Source organism: Terrapene carolina, unplaced genomic scaffold (assembly GCF_002925995.2).
Source record: "Terrapene carolina triunguis isolate 2854851 unplaced genomic scaffold, T_m_triunguis-2.0 Scaffold337, whole genome shotgun sequence".
Lineage (NCBI taxonomy): Eukaryota > Metazoa > Chordata > Testudines > Emydidae > Terrapene > Terrapene triunguis.
The window spans coordinates 78942-102039 of record NW_020664688.1 but is presented as its reverse complement, the minus strand read 5'-3'; the positions used below and the strand labels follow the sequence as shown (position 1 = coordinate 102039).

The window sequence follows — 23098 nt, the reverse complement described above, 5'->3', positions numbered from 1 at the left end:
TTTCTGATTCCTGGTGCTTATGTGTAGTGATATCATATATTTCTATTTCCACCAACCCATTTGTTTTCCATTCAATTGTTCATTCATATGCTTTATTTTGGACTTTGAAAAATAATTTTTCTGAACAAAATTTTAGTAAATTACTAAGATGTGAAGGTCTGGGCCAATGGATTTCCGTAGAATATACCGTATTATCTGTATTTGGGTAAATTTCAGGGATGGTGGCAGAGGTGGCGGGGATGGTGGGGTTAATATTTGTGGCAGCAAGGCATTTTTAGTATTCATCCTCCGGAAGCCAATTAGGGAGGGCAGTACATGGTGATGGTACTTATCCATAAACACAGTTTGCAGCCCCCGGAATAAACCCACCCCACCACTTAACTCCACATTCCCAAGAATACACCCCACAACTCCCTCCCTGCCAATGTATAATACTTTCTTTCTTCCACCAGGGCCATTTTCAATGTCCCTTGTTGTTAGGAATATCTGGACTTTGGGGGCTTCAGCAGCGTGAGTGTTCCTTCTTCTCTCTTGGAACGGTCGTGCTTTAGCATTATACCGGGGAGAGGTTGCTAGCACACTACCCAGATCCTGGTCCAGTGGTCTCAAGGGATCTTTTCCTTTGATGGTGGTCTTGGGCATCCAAAAGAACATAAAGGTATCATGGAAGTTTAACAATAACAGCAAGAGCATAGCTACACACATGAACCAAATTGAGGGCATGAGCCATTTTCGCACCATGGCTGTTTCTTTCAGTCTGTCTGTGGGGTCGGCCATGGCAGCTGGGTGCCAGTGGGCGCTAGGCTCTCCACTGGGCTTTTAAAGGCGTTATTCTGGCCTTGTGTCTCTTGTATTCCCTTTTCCAGCAGGCCAAAGCTTCAGCTGGCTGTAAAGGCAGCATACAGGAGATTAAGGTGGCTCCGATTGCCCACGGACTGATGGATCGGGGTGCTGAGGTCTATTTTCGTTTCCTGAAATTATATCTAGGTTCCTTCTCGGGCCCTGGAGCGAAGTCACTGTTGCTATCACCCTGGTCACTTCCTAGAGCGGGGTCTGCCGGATGGAATTCTTTAGCGTTCGGGTTCAAAGGTGGCGTTGTCTGTTTGCAGTGGGAGGCGTGGATCCAGCTGACGAGCCCCTTGCATTTGACCGCTGTGTGGGTGGTCAACAGGACCTGGTAGGGGCCTCTCCAGCGAGGCTCCAGGGAAGTCTTTCTCTCGTGTACCTTAATGTAGACCCAATCTCCAGGCTGCCGTGGGTGGCACGGCGTCTCAGCTGGTTCAGGCAGAGCACTTTGCACCTGTGAGTGAAGAGAGCTAACACACCGCATTAGTGTCTTGCAATATGCCATAACGGTGTCATCGTTTAGTTGCAAATCCAATTTGTAAGGGATCGGGGGAGGGGATACTGGCATCCTCATAGGCCTGGCCATAGGGATTTCCTGTGGGGATAGGCCATGTTTGCGTGTGGGAGTGCTTCTCTTGTACATGAGGGCAAGGGGGAGGGGATCAGGCCATTTTAGGCCAGTCTCAGCACAGATCTTAGAGATTTTGTTCTTTAATTCCCCATTTTTCCACTCGACTGCCCCCGCACTTTGGGGGTGATGAGCACAATGCAGGTGTTGGGTGATGTTGAGGGCCTTGCAAATCTGTTGCATGATTTGGCCTGTGAAATGGGTTGATCGAGACAGGTAAACCAAACCGGGGGATAAAGTCTTTTAACAATCTGTTCGCCACGGTGAGGGAATCGGCCTTGGCACAAGGGTAGGCCTCTATCCATCCGGAATACATACAAACGCAAACGAGGACATATTCATAAGAACAGCATTTCGGCATATTGAGAAAATCAATCTGGATATTTACAAAGGGTTCCCACGGGGCGGGGTGCGCAGTTGGTTTTGCTCGTACTGCTCTGCCACTGTTGTGGGCTAGGAGATAGGGCAAGAGTTACAGCACTGCGGCACCATGATGGAAAAATTGGGGGCATACCAATGTTGCAGCACTGATGCAATCATCCCCCCTTTGCTCACCAGTGCCATTCCATGGGACACATGAGCAAGATAGGAAAGCAAAACCTTGGGCGCCACCAAGCGGCCGTCTGGGGAGCACCGCAAGGCATCGGGATGTAAAGCACGTCCATCCCGCCTCCATCTGTATTTCTCATGCTCTGAGGTTGAATCTTGCATAAGAGCTAAATTTGGGGGGAAATCAGGCGTGGAGGGAGACTGTGAAATAAAGAAAATAGAGTCGAATGGAGCCGGAGACCTGGAAAGGGCCAGAAGCAGCTGCCAAAGCATTTCCTCTTGGAACATCATCAAAAGGGTTTTGATGAGCAACACATTTTACAACAGCAATGGCAGAAGGAAGCTGAAGAGCAGAGAGAAGAGCATCAACATCCATTTTTGCCCCCCACCCCCGACGTGAGGAATCCTCGGTGTTTCCATAGTTGCCCATAGTCATGGACCACCCCGAAGGCATATCGGGAGTCTGTATAGATCGGGGGTCACATGAGGACTAGTACATTGGCCCGAGGGCCGCATTACTGACACCTCCCTCCACTGCCCTCAGCCCCGCCCCCGTTCCACCCCTTCCATGAGGTCCCGCCCCTGCCCTGCCTCTTCCCACCCCTTCCCCGCCCCCATTCCAACCCCTTGCTCAGGGCAGGGGGTCAGGGTGCAGGAGGGGTGCAGCAGGGGATTCAGGGCAGGGAGTCGGGGTGCAGGGTGCGGCAGGGGATTCAGGGCAGGGGGATGGGGTGCAGGAGGGGTGCGGGGTGTGGCAGGGGGTTCAGGGCAGGGGATCGGGGTACAGTTTATGACAGTTCTTAGTTCTTCTTGGAATTTAACAGGTCTTTTCTTATTTTTGGAAACTTTTCAGTTAAATTATACAAATCCGTGGGAGATCAAGGTGCATGAATGGACACCAAGGCTCCCTGACCCGAAGAGCCTATGCCCAGGAGTTGTTGCAAGGGGAACATTGCCTCACCGTAGGGAGGCAAGGTTTGAGGGGTGGACGTAAGGGTTTTTTTCCCTCTAGTATTCCTTGCCGGCCCAGTTGAATCTAAATCTGTTATTAATCCTTCTAATTGATTATACAGACAATGAGCCGTACGTTCTAAGGCACTGGCTGGGCTTTCTGAGGACTTTACACGTGAAACAGAAGGTGACAGCGAGGTTTCCACTTGGGGTAGGTGTTCCTAGACAGTGGAGTCAGCTTCCAGGTTATATGGAGGTGGAGGTCACTCGGGGGCCTCCCGACCAGTTCCAGCCTGGCCGGGCTGTCCTTCACCACCCTGCGCAGTTCCGGCCTGACTGGACGGTCCTTCACCAACCTGCGCAGGTGGTGCAGGGGCAACCAATTGTCTGGTCTCTAAATAGAGGTCTATAATATCCTTGGGTGAGGCTGAGGGGGTACCCCGAAGAGGCCTTGAAGTGTAGAGAGGTATCTGCTGGCCAGCAGGAGTTTGGGGAGGAGCCAATTTCTCCCTTGCCTCTTTTAATTGTGTTTTAAGTTTCTCCTGGGAGTCCTTGAGACCCCTCATTTGAGATTCACGGCGCCGTTTCTCTGTTTCTCCATACCAATCGAAATATGCATCAAACTGACCTTGCCTGACTTTACTGGCCAGAAGTGTGCCTCTGAGGTGCACAATCTTGTCAAGGTCGAAACGTCCCTCTAGGGGAAACTGTAATTTTGAATCGTCTTTGATATACCAATTCCATTTGTTCAGAAACTTGCAAGTGAAAGGACTGTAATTTGTGTACATGTAGTCCGCAGGTGTGCCTTTTGGCAAGGCGGTGGTCCCTTTGGACCCACCGGCTCTCATTTTTCCCAGTTCCTGGTGAGACGGAGATCACCTTGGACCCTCCAGCGCCCAGGATCCGGATCGCTTTCACTCAGGTCACTCACACAGGGAAAGCTTATTTAGGATGTCCACGACTCTCCTCCAGCCCCCTTCAGCAAAGAGCGTTGGCTAGTCTCAGAGAGACGGCGCCGCTTACTCTGGTGTGTTAGGCGAGGTGATTGGACCAGTCAGTGGCTTATGAACCGCCTTCAGGTGGGGACAGAGACAGGGGAGGAAAGAGGTCACGGGAAAGGACCGTCCGAGGATGGGAAAGGATAGAGTCATACAATCCTAGACCCAGGCAGGCCCCTCGCCGGTCAAGCCATGCAGAGCGAGACTGGCTCGGTCAGGGCCCCCCTTTTGGCCCTACTAGTTGCAGTCACAGGGCTTGCATTAGAGACATCTCCGGTCGTGAGCTGGTGGGTAGCGGTGTTCACAGCTGTCAGCGAGCGCAGCTGCCGGGAGAGCGCATTTTTAGCCGTGTCTTGGAGAAGCTCAGGTGGCTCTGGAGAGACGGGGCGTAGCCTGTGCCCCCAGCAGAATGTATATACGCGAGCCACTCCAGGCCTTTGCCGGGAGGCTGCTGGACCCAGTGCCAGCATGGTTGGCATGATCAGCCCACAAGGAGGGAGGGACCTTAGCCAGCACTTCCTGTTGCAACGAGGAAGGGCTGGGGTCGGTCTCCTCCCCCTTGGAACTGCCAGGACGTCATTGTGAGCATGACCAGGCACGTTCAGATACACGCCATCTGGGGTACAGTAGATTGTACAATTTAATGTACACAGCAAGTCTCTTCCCGAAAGGTTACCCTATTACTGCCCCAGTGACACAGAGCGATGCAGGGACTCATACAAAAACCAGGGGCGGAGCGTATGCAGCCTGGCGAGGCGAGTTTAGCAGGGATCGCTCACCCTTGGAGAGAGAGAGACACAGTGAGCTGAACAGGAAAAGTGCGCACAGCCCCAGCGCTTTTCAAGATGCATCCAGCGGCTGCCCGGTTCTCCACCCGCGATTCACCTTCAAGGGCTCGAGCAGAACTTAGCCGGGAAATACAATTCTTTGCTTGGAGCCAAATGGTTCTAGGCAGAGACACGGGAAGACACAGGGAAATGCAGCAAGCAGCAAAGGCAGCTTGGGGTGATGTGGGGGGCAGGGTCTTGTGCACGGCACAAAGGTCTCCCTGCAGAAGAGGTGATTAACAATACACACTTCTATAGTAACCCCCGCCCCCAAACTCACCGCCTCCCTGAGGGGGCGGCAGTCAGTCCCTCTGGCCGGCTCAGAGAGCGCCTGCTCTGCTGTACTCAGCCCCCTAACACACTGAGCGGCCCATCTCCCCCTAGTCTCTCTTTCTGTCTGGGTCCTGCAGTCACAGCCCTTGTTCTGACCAAGTCCAGGGCTGCCCCGTCCCCTCCCCATTCACTGAAGGGGTATGTTGGGTTTTGCTACCTAAAACCGCCCTTCCCCTGCAGCTCCGTCTCCTTCCGATCTCACATTCCTAGGAGCGTCTCATCTGCCGTGGCCTTTCCCAGGCACTATTTATATTTATTTTATTTAACCAGCACATTTGGCAATAGCCACTTCTGTGTTGGCGAGTCACCCATTGACTTGAGATGGTCACTTGCTCAGACACGAAAGCGATGTAGGACTCTCCTACCGAGCACTGCCTGGAGACGTGTCTCCCTGGGAGTTTATCCTCCCTGGGTGACACCCACATGCCAATATTTAGCCTATGGAGTTCTCCTCAGTCCCAGTCCAGGGCCCTGGACCCTACTTCCTACCCTCACAGCCACCTCCGGTCATTACATGTGCTGAGCTGAGCGTACGGTCTCTCTGGGGTGTAAAGAGGACACGTGTCCCCGAGGGGACATTGCCATGTGCTGAGCGCTCACCCCAGTCACCTCTTATACCCACCCTAAGAAACACACATGCAAATCCCTGCCCCGGGGGGGGGGGTCCTCTTTAAACACAAACTCCTGGTTGGAGGAGCCTCAGTCTCCCCCCAGACACAGAATTGCCTGGTCCTGCCCGCTGGGGAGTTTCCCTCTTTTCATGGAAACGAGAATGGAATATCTGTGGCTTTTCCTTTCTCTGTTCTCTGCCCTCAACTGTGAGTGTCTATGGGACAGTTGGGGAATTAGAGACAGACCCATGGATTTGTTCAGTGGCTAATACTATCTTTCCTATTTTCTCCTTGTCCGAGGTGTCCTCTCTCAGGTGCAGCTGGTCCAGTGCGGCCCGGGGGCGGTGAAGCCCGGAGAGACCCTCACCCTGACCTGCGCTATCTCCGGGGTCTCCATCTCTACTCAATATTATTTCTGGCACCGGATCTGCGGTCCACAAGCGCTGGAGTGGATGGGACGGTTATATCCATATAGCTGGGGTACAAACTATGCCCCGTTTCTCCAAAGCCGAGTCACCATCTCTGGAGACACCACGAAGAACCAGATCTCCCTGCAGCTCCGCTCCCTGATAGCTGCAGACACCGCCACCTATTACTGCGCCAGACACACAGTGACACAGAGAAGAGCCAGGAGTGGCACAAAAGGGGGAACCAGGCTTCTCAGGGGCTTTAATGCCTCATGCCTCCCATCATCTCCTAGCTCTGTAGGAACGTGAGACAGGATTTCACTCCAGCTTTCCAGGACATGACTTTAAGCTCTGACACATTTCACACGGAGCTCCCTGGTTCATTCTCAGTATATGGAACCGTTCTGAGAGGGCCCCTTTGGTGAGTGACGGGTATTTCCCATGTACTGCCACAAAACTCTTCTTTAAAAGTCATTTAAGTTTGTGGAACTGCCACACCCAACCACCCAAACCTTAAAGGGAAGTGGACGCACAACTGCGTAGGCACTTGTCTTCCAACTCACTTCCAACTCAGACTTCTTTGAAATTCAATAGTCTGAAAACAAAGAAATGAAAAGTAGGGCAATTGTCCATACTGGAGCTTCACATCAGCTTACCGCACTAACTACTCTTTGTGGCAGACTCCAAATTCCCACAAGGAACACCCTTTCTATCTCCAACAGACAAAGAAACACACCCCAATTTCATCAAGCTCCTCCAGTAACGCCAACGCTTGGCTGATAATGTCAACCACAGCCAATGAAGTTTCCTCCTACACACAAAGCACACACACACACAAACATAAACACATGCACACATGTACAAACACACAAATACATATATAAGCAAACACACCCATATGCATAAACACACACACACACAGAGCACATACACACAGATTTTCCCCTTCACCATTTAGAAACCTATCTAGCATTAACTCAAAGATTGCAAGTGACAGAAAATCCACCGTGTCCCCAGGAAAATTATTTTCAATGGTTAATTCTCCTCATTGTTAAAATTTTTCACTTTATGTCTAGTCTCCATTTGTTGTCTAGCTTCATCCTCTAGCCTTTGAATGGTGTCCTGCCTTTGTCCACTGGATTATAATGCCATCGATAATCAGAAATCTTTGAAATGGGAAAGAAGAATTGAGTGGAAACAGGAAGGTGAATTTCCCTTAAAGTCACTATTTTAAGGTCAATATAATTTACTCTGAACGGTTTATCAAGCTGAAAGCTCAAAGATGAAACATTTGAGACACTCAGATACCGGAACAGAAGACAATCACTGTGTCTTGCTGAATACAAAGATAATTGAGGAGATAGCATAGAATAATTATATTGATGTGTAGGAGCAAAGGAGCTACCGGACCAGTCTTGTCTAGTAATTCATCACCAGCAACAACTAACACCAGCAGCGTCTGAGAGCGGTGCAAGAGTGACCCCCAGTGGACGACTAGGGAATGACTACCCATGGAGGCTATTTCTTCCTAAAGTTTTCTGGGTTGTGGGCTCAAAAATAGTGGAGAAAGAAAGAAAGAAAGAAAGAAAGAAAGAAAGAAGGAAGGAAGGAAGGAAGGAAGGAAGGAAGGAAGGAAGGAAGAAAGAAAGAAAGAAAGAAAGAAAGAAAGAAAGAAAGAAAGAAAGAAAGACGGATTCTATCTATAGTTTGAATTCTTTGCATCCGTCTCTAAAAAGTAGAGAGGTTGCGGTGCCCGGCTAGAGATGAGGTAAAGGACATTTGGCACGGTTGTGTATCACTGTGTTACTGGGCAGCTGGGGCTCCACAATGACACACCTCATATCAAAAACCTAAGCACACTGGCACTCCCGTGAGAAAAGACAGACTCAGGACAACTTCCCATTAGGCTCAACATTTGATTTAAGTGCATTGGACCTCAGCTGGTGTCATTCCAGGCACTTTCATGAAGCTGTATCATTTTATACCCCGGGGGGACCATTTTATTGATATTATTAAAGCAGTGCCTAGTTATTATTATATTGGTAGCACCCAAAGGTCCCAACCTAGATCATGGTCCTATAGTACTTGGCACTGTATATAAACATAGGAAGAGATAGTCCCTGCCCCAACATTCATTGCAATCTAAACCTGGGTTTCCAAAGGAGCCTGACATTCCAGAGCCATCTGGGCTCTTTCACTCCACTCTATGTTCCTTTGAAAAAATCCAGTCTAACTATGCCAGGGGAATGGAGGCACAGAAGGTGAAGTGATTTGCCCAAGATCATACAGGGGTCAGTGACAGCTTGGGAATGGAACCCAGGTGTCCCAAATCCAAATCCAGTGCTCTACCCAATCATTCCACTCCTCTCCAAAGAGTTAGAGATTTTTAGCAGACATACCTTCTGAAGTGCTGGTCTCACGTTGGTCCTAGTGTTCTAAAAGATCTTCGTTGAATTCAAATCTAGGAATTGCCCTCACGGCTCCTACCGCTGTTCTGTCTCCAGTCACGGTGTCAATCTCGGCGAGAGATTTGGAATGGGTTTGCATCACTGTGTACTACAGTGGATACCACAGTGACAAAAGCCATTATAAAAACCGCGTTCTGCTGGCAGCGGTGCAAAGCCACCCAATCGCAGGTGACTGCTCGGTTCGTATTCCATCAGGCACAGCCGAAGGCTGAAATTTACAAATCGATGCCAGGTTCTCAATGAAATGAACAGGAGCTTCCAATGGGAGTCGGGCCCCTAACCTGCTTATGCACTTTTGCAAATCCAACTAGATACCTCTCTGCACCTTTTGGTGCCTAAAAATCTTTGTAAATGTGACCTCTAATCCTGCAGAGGGCTTTGAAAAATCTCAGACTATATTTCTAAGTAGAGTTGGTCCCAAAAAAAGGAAGGGAAAAAAGTTTTCAGAAAAAGTTTTGGGGAAAATATGTCCCTTTTTTATCAGAAATTTCCGACCTCTGTTTCTAAGTTTTGTTTTCTTCTTTCCTCTGAAGAGGAGGATAAACCTTTATCTTTAATTATTCTATGTCTCTGTGCATCAGCTTTGTGTCCTGCCTTCTCCTGAGAGTCAATAAAATACACCTCTCTACCGGTATCAGGAGAGATTGTGCTATCCGCCCTCCGACTAGCCCCTAGCCCCATGAGTAGTGAGGTAGGGCTTTACAATCCGGTCCAAGGAAAATAACTTGCCAACTGTCTTTGTTGTGTTTATTTCAGAATTATCTTATTCCCCTACTAATCTTCTTCCATGGAAATGAGAAATAAAGCTTCTCTCGCCTACTGAGATTTCCCTGTTCTGGACAAAAATTTCTCCAGTGACGTCTTGAAAATTGTTAGACCAGAATTTCACTCTTTATCCATACCAGTACTCCCCAGTTTACTACTTCTAGCTCCCAAGTAACTCAACCACTCCAGAAATGAGTAGGAAACATTCTAGACTGGATTGATTCTCATTAAGAATATCGGAACTGTGTTTTCCCAGTTTCATAGATATTAAGGCCAGAAAATATAAATTAGATCACCTAGTCTGACCTCCTGTATAAACATGGGCCATAACATTTCAGCCAGTTACTTCTGTGTTGAGACCAATTACATGTGTTTCACTAAAGCATATTTTCTAGAAAGGCATTCAGGACTGATCCAAAGACTTCAAGAGACAGAGAGTCTGTCACTTCCCTTGATAGTTTGTTCCAATGGTTAATAAACCTGACTTTAAAAAACCGAGTGCCTTATTTCCAGCTTGAATTTGTCCGGGTTAACTTCGAGCCATTGGTTCTTCTTCTGCCTTTCTGTGTTAGATTAAAGAGCCCTTAATACCTGGTATCCTTTTTTTTATATGGTAAACATATTGGGCTCCTTAACAGCCTCCTTTTTGTCCTGAGAACAACAAACATGGGGGAGAGGGGGAATGCAGCATTTTTCTATCTCGAATGGATTAAATCTACCTGTTTCTAGCTTTGTATATCCTCTGCCCGTCACTGTAGAATGTTAAGTCTCGTTGTGAATATCCAAAGGAAAAGAAAATGATACAAGCTTGAAGAAATTCTCCATTCACCGCTCCGACACCTGCAGCTCTTCACAACTAGATGGCTGAACAATCCAAAACTGCATTGGCCAAGTTAGATGAGATAGAAGAGATTTTTGTATGGCTCTGTACCATCGTGTCCTATGGAGTAGCAGCTACCACAGTGAAAAGTCCTCTAGCAAAAACTTGATAATCTTAGAAGCTATGCAACAGAGCCCAACAGAGGGCGCACTCTTACATTTTCATATTCATTGCCATTGGATGGCAGAGGATTTTGTCTGACCGGATATCACTGTGATGGGTGGATGGCTACCACAGTGACAACTCCCCCCATAAAACCCCTAGATCCGGTTAGTAGCAGCCCAAAGAAGTCAGGCAAGGAAAGTTCTCATAGACTTTCCATCACAGCAAAAAAGGGAGAAAAAAGCTCCCGGGGAGGGAATAAATGTTCCAGTGTGCACCTGTAACAACAAGCTGTGCTTCTTCCACACTGGGATTTTCCAAGGGGAATCAGGCACAAACCTTGGGAGTTAGGTGCCGAACCTGATCACCTATCTGCATCTTTAGCCTCCTCCTTTCCTTTGTGGATCTTGCCCTTCGAAATTCCCAGCCCATATGGCTAGCGAGAACACTACATATTACTTTAGAGAGGACTGAGGCTGAAACTCACCCCTATCATTCTGGGCCCTAAGATTTAGAATGCTAAGCTACCCAGCCATGAACTTTAGCTTCGTGAAATTCCTTAAATTCCTTTGAAAATCCCACCCAGACTCAAGGTAACTTGGGGACCTTCCCTGTGAGTTCCCATCCCATCAAAGGTTTGGATTCTTTTAAGTTTCACCTTAACTCTGGATTTCTTGTGGGAGTTTCAATGGTGTTTTTCTTGTCAGAATATTTACATATAAGTCAGTTTCCCCCATCCACATCCCCCTTGGATTGAATCTCTGTCTTTCTCTCTGTGTCTCTCTCCCATCCCCGGGTCTTATATCAACACCCATTGCTGCAATATCTTCTTCTCATTGGGAATATCCACTAGAAAAGAAAACAATCTGATCTTGGGGACATTACTAATTGACTCCTCTCCCACATGCAACTCTTTGGAACTTAGTTGAAGAGCTCTGCAAAAAGGCATTGACTGGGTTGAATGGTTCCGCTTTCAGTGGAGGAGGTTTTTGTACAGTTCTGTATCACTGTGCTGGGTGGGGTACCTCCCACAGTGACAAAACCCTGAACAAAAACCCGGGTCCAGCAGCAACAACCCAAAGAAATCTCTCTAGCAGGGATCCCGTCATCACAGAGTCTGGGCATCTGACAAACATGAATTGATTTAGACTCTCAGCACACCTGCAAAGTAAGGACAGAAAGACACAGAGGAGAACAACGACCCCCCACTTCACAGGGAGATGCATTTACATATCTATCTAAGCCACTTACATGGCCCTACTACCATAGTACCTACGTACCTCACAATCTTTAATGTATTGATCCACATTATCCCCCTGTGAAACAGCTGGAGACCCAAGGAAGAGAGACTAAGTGCTAAATATGTAAAGGAATTGGATGCCTACCTCTTTAGAAACCTAAATACCTTTAAAGGTCTGGCTGTAGGTGGACTTGCCCAAGGTCAGATATGTGGTCTGTGTCAGGACAGGGAATCAGACTGGGATCTCCCAAAGTCACAGGATTGGGTCATAAGCACTGGACCATCCTTTCTGCAGATGGAGAAGCGGAATCATAGAAAGATTGAGGATCAAATCTCAAAGCTCAGTGAAACTTCTCTGATGGATGGAATCTATCTATTTCTCCATCTTTCGGCCACCCTTCGCTGCAGAATGTAAGGCTTGCTGTGAATGTCCGACAGAGAAGAAAATGATTTGAGCTTGAAGAAATTCTCCATTCACCTTTCTGACATATGCGACTCTTCACAACTAGAGGGATGAACGACCCAAAGCTGTATTTTCCACGTGGATTCACTGATAAGACCAAAAAGATTTTTGTACGGCTGCATAACACTGTGTCCTAGCGGGCAGTGGTTACCACAGTGAATAGTCCGCTATCAAAAACACAGTCATTTTAGCAGCTATGTGGAGCCCAACAAAGGGCATGCTCCAAAAATATTTGGTCACACCTACATTCATTGCTATTGGATGGCCAAGGATTTTGTACAGCTGAGTAGCACAAATCACCTAGCAAAAACCTAGACCCTGTTAGAAGCTGCACAAAAAAACCGGGCCAGGAGAATTCTCACACACGTTTCCATCGCCGCAACAATTGCTCCCAAGTGAGAAAATAAATATGTAAGCATACACCTCTGACTTCTTCTGAAATATCTCTATCCCCAGGATTTTTTGAGGGGACCTATGGGAATCAGGTACTAACCCTAAATCAATGGGATTTGGGCACCCAACTTGCTTAGGTGCCTTGTAATTCCCACTGCACCAGTAGGCATCTACAAAACTTTTGTCAATTTGGCCTGAGGGATTAAGGACCTGAGCCAAAACTCATTGAAATCCAGGGGAGAGTTTCTATTAACTCCAGCTGGCTGGAGGTCAGGTCCTAGAGACTTACCTACACTCGTACAAGAAGTATGCAATAGAGCCACGACTTCAACCCAGCTCACCTGGCTCCCACTCCAGTGCAGAGGCAAGGAAGCTGCCTTTGAAACGTTTTTCCATCACACCAACATCCATTCCCATGAGACGGGGTGGATTTTGTACGACTGTGTACCACAGTGATACCAGGGGGGTAGCTACCACAGTGAAAAATCCCCTGTCAAAAACCTGAAGCGCATTAGCGATGGTGATGAGAAGTCAGATGACATGGAATCTGCTCAGATCTTCACACCAGTTCACACGAGGGGGACAGGGATTTCATACTGCCCTGTAGCACAGTGCTAGGTGGAGCGGTAGGGGTAGCTCCCACAGTGACACATTTCCTGTCAAAAACCTAGACACTCTCGCGACTCTGAAAACACAGTACATAATTCTGGACTCAGAGCCTTAAACTTCCCCAACTTTGATCTCTTGACCATGCCTCACAGAGTCCTGGAAACAGCTGTGTGGTAGATCTAGTCATCAGGTTAGAAGGTCCTGTCCCGGAGCCATTAGCTCATTTACTTTACACACAAGTTCCTCCGTTCAACACCCAGTAAAACCATCAGAGCCTCATCTTAGAGCCACAAGAATGATTCAAGGATTGGAAAACATGCCTCACAGTGAAAGACTCAAGGAGCTTAATTTATTTCGTTTAACGGAGAGAAGGTGAAGGGGTGACTTGATCGCCATCTATAAGTACCTACACGGTGAACAGAAATTTCCAAATATAGTGTTCTTCAATCTAGCAGACAAAGGTGGCTAGAAGTTGAAGCTAGGCACATTTTTCAGACTAGAAATCAGGTACAAACTTTTAATACGGAGGGTAACTAAACTTTGGAACAATTTACGATACTCCATCACCGGCCATTTTTAAATCCCCCTGAAACATCTGCTCTAGTTCAAATAGGAATTAATTCAAGGAAGTTCTATGGCCTGTGTTATGCAAGAGGTCAGATTAGATAATCACATGGGTCTGATACTCTATGAATCTCTGATTTATTCCAACATACAAAGAGCCACAATTTCACCCAGGTTACGTGGAAAGAGAAAAATGCTTCACATCTCTCTCCTTCAACTGCATCTTCGCCTCTTCCCAAAAAATAAATCTCGCATGGGGAAAACCTTGATCCATTTCATACAAAGGGGATTTTGTACGTCTCCATACCACTGTGCTGATTGGAGTAGCTACTACAGTGAGACACTCCTGCATCTCTTAGCAATGACTGTGTGAAAGAAATCGGGCACCTGTGCATTTATGTGGCCCCATCACTGCAGCATCTGAGGGCTTCCCAGTGCAGAGGGGAAATAGATGGTCGAAGGAGATTTAGACACACAATCACAATTGAAATGAATGTGAGATGTGCTTCTAAAGCCCCTAGCCCAAATCCCCATTTTACAGCCAGGGAAACTGAGGTACGGAGTGCTATAAGGACCTGAATCAAAGGAATGCCATGGATCCAGTCCTAAGTGACTGACCAGAAAACACACCGGGAATCGAGGAGATGAACCCAGGAGTCCCAAGTCCCATCCAGCCCCTCTTCTTCCACATTCTTCCAGCAGGAGACTTTCCCATCACCCCAATGTTCATTCCCAAGAGATGGGCAAGGATCTTGTATGACTCTGTATCACTGTGATGGCTGGGTAGTGGGTACACCACAGTGATACATCCCCTGTCAAAAACAGGGATCCTAGAGCTGGCTGGAATGTTCTTCGTTGGCTTGCCTGTCTAGCACAAAAATTTAAGGCTCTCCAACAATTTCTTAAATTTTAAGGCCAGAGGGACCATTAGAAAGATCATCTAATCTGACCTCCTGTGTATCACAGGCCGTAGAATTTCATCCATTTACCCTGTTTTGAGCCAGATAACTTGTGTTTGAGTGAAGCAGAAAGGCATCCAGTCGTGATCTAAGACATCAATATGGAGAATCCACCACTTTCCTTGGAACTTGTTAATCGCCTTCACTATTAAAAAAAGTGTGTCTTATTTCTAAGTTTAATTTGTTTGGGTTTAAATTCTAGCCATTGGTTCTTGTTCTACCTTTCGCTGGTAGATTCAAGACCCCTTTAGTACCTAGGATATTTACTTTATTCCAAAACGTTCAGCTTTGGTTTGGGGTACTGCTCGGGGGAAGCTTGAGGGGGGGAAAACATTGAAACAAGCATTTTGTTTCACTTTGAAAATGGCATTCTTTCCTTCTTCCTCTCACTTTTCATTTCCCTCTTTTTCTCCACTGATAATTCAGAGAAATCAAGAGTTTCCCTCTATTTTGAAAGGAGATATTTTGACATTTAAAAAAAAAATCCGATTTTTTAAATTAGAATGTCAACATTTTACTGGAAAAATTCAATTTTTGACAAAAAAACTCATTTTTTGCCAACAACTTTCCCAGTGAGAAATTTTTGAACACCCCTGCCATACCCAACAAAGAACTCTGACCAGAAAGCAACTCCAAAATCTCCCCACCACACCAATACTCATGTACTCACGAGAGAATTGTTATTCATGATCCCCCGAGGATAAGAAAGGACGGATGGCCCAGTGGTTACGGCAGGGATCGGCAACCTTTGGCAAGCAACTCTCCATGGTAAGCACCCTGGCAGGCAGGGCCAGTTTGTTTACCTGCCACGTCCTCAGGTTCAGCCGATCATGGCTCCCACTGGCCACGGTTTGCCGCTCCAGGCCAATGGGGGTGGCGAGAAGCGGCGCGGGCCAAGGGATGTGTTGACCGCCGCTTCCCGCAGCCCCCATTGGCCTGGAGCGGCAGGTAAACAAACCAGCCCAGCCAGCCAGAGTGCTTACCCTGGTGAACTGCGTGCCAAAGGTTGCTGATCCCTGGGTTACGGCAATAGCTGGGCACGTGGGAGACCTCTGTTCTATTCCTTGCTCTCCCGCAGACTTCCATGAGCAAGTCACTCATGGCCAGATGTTCAAAGCCATTTAGGTACCAAATGGGATTTTCAAAAGCATGTAGGACCCAAAACTCATTGATGTTAATGTGACTTGGGCACCTAGATGCTTTTGAAAATCCCACTAGGTGCCTAAATACCTTTATCAATCCCTTAGCCTCTCTATGCTTCACTTCCCCCTCTCTGAAATGGGGGATAAATAGTAATCCCCCACCTCACAGGGGAGTCACAAGGGTAAATAAAGATTGTGAGATAAGTTGATATCATCTTAATGGGAGGGGAATCATATCAGTACCTAAAATAGATAGACATCTTCTGCAATGTTACTTATGGATATTCGAATTAGTCTCTCTCTCCCTCCACACACCCCACCCCTCTCAGACAAGAAGATACTCTCCTCTAGTCAGGTTATTCCATTATCGCAGGCTAGGGGTCATCTGCACCTTTCTCTGAGCATAAGAACGGCCAGACTGAGTCAGACCAAAGGTCCATCTAGCCCAGTGTCCTGTCTGCTGACATCGGCCAATGCCAGATGCCCCAGAGGGAATGAACAGAACAGGGAATCATCAAGTGATCCATCCCCTGTTGCCCATTCCCAGCTTCTGGCAAACAGAGGCTAGGGACACCATCCCTGTCCATCCTGGCTAATAGCTATTGATGGACGTGTCCTCCATGAATTTATGAAGGAGCTGGCACTGGTCACTGAGCGGGCCAGAAGTCTGATCCTGGACCCTTTATGCAAATACCCTTTACAGGCTCCCTATTCAAATAGCACCCCCATTATCTCCCCCTTTCATTCCCCCCTCCACCCCCCAGGCTCCATGGGCAACTCCGAGTCTCAGTGTCTCTGCAGCACCACAAAATCTTTGCTGTTGCTGCACCGGGCGCTGGCTCTCACGCAAGGTGGGTGCTTCTGGGGGATAGCGGTGGGCTCTGCCTGGGGTTATTCTCTTTTATAATCCTCATTCTCTCTCTTTTCAAGTCGTCTGTCCCAAATCCAACCGGTCCCATCCACCCCTGGAGCAGTGAAGTCTGGAGACACTCAACTGGGCTAAGATAGCAAACCCCACTGGCACTCACCAGGGGCCCTCCCAAGAACCAGCTGCAGACACCGCCACATAATACTACCCAGGAGAAGGGAGTAGCCACCACCCACAGCAAAGTTCTGGATGTCCTAGCCCTCACCTCAGTAAGCCAGACCCAGGGGGCTGAGAAAGAAATTTTTCTGTCTCACCAATATTCATTCTGAAGAGTCAGATACTGAGAATTTCAAAGCCTCCCAAGGGAGTCAGAGACACAGTCCTCATTGAAGGAGAAGACAACAATTTTCAGTGGGATTTAACCTCCAAACTGCTTTGCAAATACCTTAAATCCTCTGAAAGACTGAAATCCTTTGGACACCCTACAGTCAACTGACTTGACTTCTATACACAGTTCCTACTCTGTGTTCCTCTTCCCCTAAAATCTATCTACTTGTCTCTCTGTTCATAGACTTGCCCATGAAAGGCGTGGTAAAAAGACCTGAAGAGGTTAGAGTAGACAACTCTAGACTCAACTAGAATACAACATATTATACTAGAGTATGTTAGAATAAACTAGAATATACTAGAGTAGACTATAATTCAGTAGAACCTTGATTTTACAAAAAACACTCTTACAAACAATCAGTTATATGAGCTATTTTTTCTAATGTGTGTGTGTGAGGGAATCACACAATGAAAGAAGTTGATGGCAAACAAGTCGACATCCCTTCACATTCAGATGCCTTCAATTAACTGGAAATTGCTTAACTGTGGTTTGAAGAAGAAGAAAGCAATGCAGTGCACCATACTGCAACTGATGCACCGTACCTACCGTCATTTTGAGATGTTCAGTTTTACAAAGTTCTCAGTCCCTAATTAGTTTTAAAAAATAGGGATTCTACTGTAGGCTGGACTAGAGTAGACTAGGCTACAATAAAATAGACTATATTAAAGCGACTATAATAAATTAGAGTAGAATATAATATCCTATACTAAGGTAAACTATAATAGACTAGGCTAGAATAAATAGACAAGACTAGAATACACTGGACAAGACTACAATAGAATAGCATTTGAGATCCTTCCCAAATGTCTAGAAAGATCCTAGCATGGTTTGGCTGCTACCTAAGAGTAATAATATTCATCATCCTGAACTTCATCATTAACAACGCAAAATAGGCGGGGATACTTCAGAGAAGCTGTTAAGAGTTTCCACCTTTTTGAACATTTGCCCAAGCTGCTAAGATCTATGGAAGAATCTTGGCCGTAGATGATTTTGTATGGGAATGTATCACAGTGTAATTACTACGGGAACTACCACAGTGACGCACTTCATGTCAAAAACCACACACGGCCATAGAGGTGCTAATGCAAATGCAACAGAAAACCACGGAACCACGGAAAACCATGTTAACCGGCATATCTATTTAGGGATATCTGGTTTCAGGAGGGGACCAAAGAGACTCTTCATGACACCTGGATGTTAAAACCTGGCTGGAAACTAGGATTGGGAGTTTCAGAGGAAAAACACCTTCATGCTTCTTTGAAAATACCAGCCCAGAGAACAGAATACCTTGACTCAACCAGGATTTGAATTCACACCTTTGAACTCTAGATCTCTGAGATCCAATCTTTGGCTATAGCCAGGGGAAGAGGAAGAATATAAGAATGTCATCCATTTCAGGACAGATTTTGATGTGACTAAATCTATCCACAATTTTCTAAAAAAAAAAATGATTAGAGAAAGAAAAATAGACCAAGATTTTCAAAGTTCTTAAAGGAGTTTGGTGCTCAACTCGCATTGGAAATTGGGTCCTTAAATGCCTTAGGTTCTTTTGAAAATCCCAGCTGATAAAGATTAGGGGTGACTTTCAAAAATTGCTACATGACTGTGCAGCACAAGTTTCCTAGAAAATCAGCGGGACTTACGATCCTAAGCAACTTTTGCAAATACTCCCTGGGGCTGTTTACATTACAGAGAAGTTGAATAAGAATGGACTTCAGAGGGCTACACACCAATAAACTCTAGAGAAAAGGTAGATGAAGCACTTCTATTCATACTGCCTCAAAGCACGAACAAGGGGATTTTCAAATCCAACTGAAATTCAGCAGTTTTAAAACTGATGAAACAAGATGCTTTCTTCTACACATTTGACCCGTGGAACTCATTGTCACAGAGTATCAGTGAGGACAAGAGCTCATCAGGATTCGATAAGAGAAGGGATATTTGTAACGATAAGGAGAACACACAGAATTACAAGAGTAAGTATGGAGGGGGAAAGGATTTTGCAGAGGACGTAAACCCGTCTCTGTCAGGGCATGAGACAACTTCTAACTGATGCAAGCCCATGTCAAGGTTATCCCAAAGTGCCCACTAGAGGGCAGTTCTTGCACCTCCCTCTGCATTGTCTGGAACTGGCCACAAGACAGGAGGTTGTATGATAACAGGGTTTCTCAAACTGGAGATCCCAACCCAGAAGGAGAGCACAAGACTATTGTGGGGGGGTCGCAAGAGCAGTGGCTGCTGGCTGGGCACCCAGCTCTGAAGGCAGAGCTGCTGCCAGCAGCAACGCAGAAGTAAGGGTGGCATGGCTTGGGGAGGTTGTCACTTATGGGGGGGGGTCATCACAGCCTGAAATATTTTCAAAGGGTCTGACCCATTCTAGCAATTCCTGTGTGTAAACCTTCTAGTCTAGTCTATTCTCCTTTCCAATATTTTATTCTATTCCGCTCTACTTTCCTCTATTCTATTCTACTATCCCATCACCCTATTTTCTGAATTCAATGTTTTTAAAAGGGATTGGCAATTTGTCTCCTGCCTATGATACTGTTTTCAGGACTGGAAGGAGGAGTGATCCTAATAAGTATCTGATTGCGGTTATTGGAAGAGATGAGGAAGATTTTGCAGGGCTGTGTATCACTGTGCAAACTACTATAGCGGGGGTTACTATCACAGTGATATACCCCCTAACAAAAACCAGGGATGTCTTAGTATCAAGTAAAAGACACATACTTTCCATCGTGGGAACAGTAGGATGAGAGTTTGAAAGCTGCTCAAGGAATCTTGACGTGCAATTCCCGTTAGATGTGATCACCTCCTACGTACCAGCGGGAAAGAACATTTGGTATTGGCACACATCACTGTGTTAAGTGGTAGCTGGAGTTATCACAATGACAAACACCATATCAAAAACCTCCCTATGGTCGCAGCTATGCCAGCAAGTCAGACCCAGAGAAACGGCATTTTGGAAACGTTTCGATCAGAAGCAACTTCATTTTTTTTAAATATACTTTCTCCATTGGGTAAAAAATATCTCTCTTCTGAAATGCTCTTGTCAAATAAAATATAAGTGGATCCCTGGCAAACATAGAAACTGGGGAAGATAAATCATAGATGCAAACAATTCCAGAAAGCCATGAGGAGTGAGGGGCATTTATTGAGCTCAATGAGAGTTAGGTGCCTAACGTGCTTAGGTCCTTTTGTGAATTCTACTAGGCACCTCTTTACATCTTTGAGTGCCGAAGGACCTTGACAATCTGGCCCCTAGTTTCCTGAGTGCGAAACAAAAACAAAAAGTGACCGTGTTTAAAAAAAAATAACTAATTCATGTTTCTTACCTGTTGGGCCACTTAGTACGCTAATTACTCTCGAGCTCATTAGCTTCGGCAAACGTTTCAATTCACTGGACGTTTTGGTATAGGCATGAATCACTGTGCTGTAGCAGTTGTAGCAATAGATGATGATTTTATAACGACGAGCCCACAGTGAAAGATACCCTGACAATAACCTGTACGCGTTGGCAACTCTGCAAAAAGCACAGATGCACTCGGACTTTTCTAAAGGCCGCCAGCTCCCATGAAAGAAAATCCCGGCTCAAGGTACTATTCAACACAAGGAAAAGCATCGGAATCTAAACTTTGGTCTTCAGATGGTATAAACTAGCACTGAACTTAATGGAGCTCAGCAATCACACATCCTTATTTGTATTACCCATGGGGGCTGCATTGTGCTAGGCAGAGACGACCTGTGCCTGCCCATAGTGCGGGGGTGGGGGGAGGTGAGTCAGGGCAGCCGGTTTCAGCAGTGATACTGAGCATGGCCATGTGAGCATGCTCAGTACAAGCCAAGCAGCAAATCTGGTGTGGGGGACACGTGACCCACATGCCCTGATGCTAGGTGCTGTACAAACACGCAGCAAGACACGGTCCCTCTCCTGACACGCCTGCAGTTTAATGAGACAAGACAGACCAGAGGGGGGAGGGGAAAGAGAAGTGAAGTGATTTGCTCAAGGTCACACAGAAGGTCAGTTGCAGAGCTGGACTAGGCTACAACCCAAGTCCCAGACCAGTAAGAACATAAGAGCGGCCAGACTGGGTCAGACCAAAGGTCCATCTAGGCCAGTGTCCTGTCTTCCGACAGTGGTCAATGCCAGATGCCCCAGAGGGAATGAACAGAACAGGGAATCATCCAGTGCTCCGTCACTAGACCAGCTGTGGTGTAGATGCCAAGGTCTTGCTTATGCCTCCGGGTATCAGAATCTGGCCCTGGGGGGCAGTAGAATATTGTGGGGCTGTCTTCATATCCTGGTCATCTTGGCATTAATCTCCTCAGACAGAGCATGAATTTTTAATAAAATCATAAAGAACCATGACCAAAAATCCCCCCCCCCAAAAAACCCAGTCTCAAGGAAAATATGAAAGCTCTACATCTCTTAGGACACCTTGACCAGGCTTCCCCGAGGAGCTGATGAGATTTGGTGCGGGGTTGTATCACTGTGAGCTGATAGCAGCTGGGGTTCCCACAGTAACTAATTCCATAGCAGAAACCTCCCTGGAGTGACAATTATGCACAGAGAATGCTATCTAGCTATTTCTCTTCGTCTGCTTATCCTGTTCATACTTAGCCATCTACCTCCTTCTCTAGCCATTAACGTGGGATCTGTTCCTGAGCTGCTAGGGACATCCTGAATATTTTCACCTTCTCTGGAGAGAAAGGATGGTCCAGTGATAAGGGCACTTGGCAGGACCTTGGGAGACCAGGATTCCCTTTCCACAAATACCCTCGGTGACCTTAGACATGTCATTTAATCTCTCAGTGACTTGGTTTCCAGTCTATAAAATGGGGATAATACACGGCCCTACCTCATTGTGGTACTGTGAGTGGGAGACGCTCAAATACTGTGGTGGGGGTGGGGCGGTCAGATGCACACATAAGATATCGTTATAGATACAAGCAGACTCAAGTGAACCTCACTTCCAACAGCTTCAATGGAAGAAGATAACTATGAATAACTCTCAGGTCTCTTCCTCCAAAGGTATAACCCATGTAGTGGATATTTTAAGGTTTTCCTCTTAAGGTCACTGTGGCAAAAATGCACTTTAATTGGTAATGGGATTGTTCAATAAACCAATTATATTGTCTCTCTATCCCTAGTCACATCCATCCATCTTCACACATATATCCATCCATCTCTATGCACCCACCGATCCATCCATCCACACATATAGATAAAGACACAATTATGATATATTATCTCACACAGTTCTATTTATCTATCTATCTTCCTTTCACACACACCCCAATCTATCCATCCACCTGGAGTACATACCTTATCTATCTAGCCATTCTTCCATAATATATTTCTGTTTATCTGTCCTCAGAAACATCCATCAATCCATCCCCATACACACCAATCTATCTGTCCCCACCCACCACCACATTTCGCTCTCTCTCTCCTTTCAAGGATGATAAATTTTGTAATATCATTTAGCTGTTATCCTCGCATACATTTTCTTAATGAGTCTGTGTCCCCACCCCCACTGCCCACTCTAGCTGTCTCCCAACAGCTTCTAGTTACCCCCACAGAGGTTTGTGTCGAGGCGTGTAACACTGTGGCTACCCTGGGGTACCACTGTGACTAATGCCGTTACAAAATTCTCCCTGTCCTTATTCTCCACTAAACCTCTCACCCAAGTGGATGGAGTTAAAACCCACAGAGCTGGTTCGCCTTGGGGAAGATGGAGCCATTAGAGGAGGAAGATGATAAGATTGCTACCAGATACTGAAAGAATAATGCTTTGAACAAAAGCTACAGGTAAGCGAGCTCTGAGCTGAGATCATTCTATGCTAGAATCCAGTTGAAGTTTTTAGATGCAGGTTAATGGCACAACCACTATGTATTTTATCATTATATTGCAATCAGGTTGTACATGGCTGACCCCGCAGTATCTATCCAACCAGCTAGCCCAAAATACACCCCTCTGTCTATCCATCCATTTATCCATCCCCATACTCCCCCTCTGTCTATCCATCCATCCATCCCCATACTCACCCCCTGTCTATCCATCCATCCCCATACACATCCCTCTGTCTATCCATCCATCCATCCATCC

The 23098-nt window shown here is 46.5% G+C and overlaps 1 gene segment (V, D, J or C); it reads left to right on the top strand.

Annotated features, from left to right (window-relative positions):
* Positions 1-5904: 5904 nt before the first annotated feature.
* The window catches only part of LOC112113828, a 63470-nt gene continuing 46276 nt past the window's right edge, over positions 5905-23098 (top strand). The window contains 2 exon segments of the C gene segment in view: positions 5905-5950; positions 6044-6359. Of these exon segments, the coding sequence occupies positions 5905-5950; positions 6044-6359 (362 nt within the window).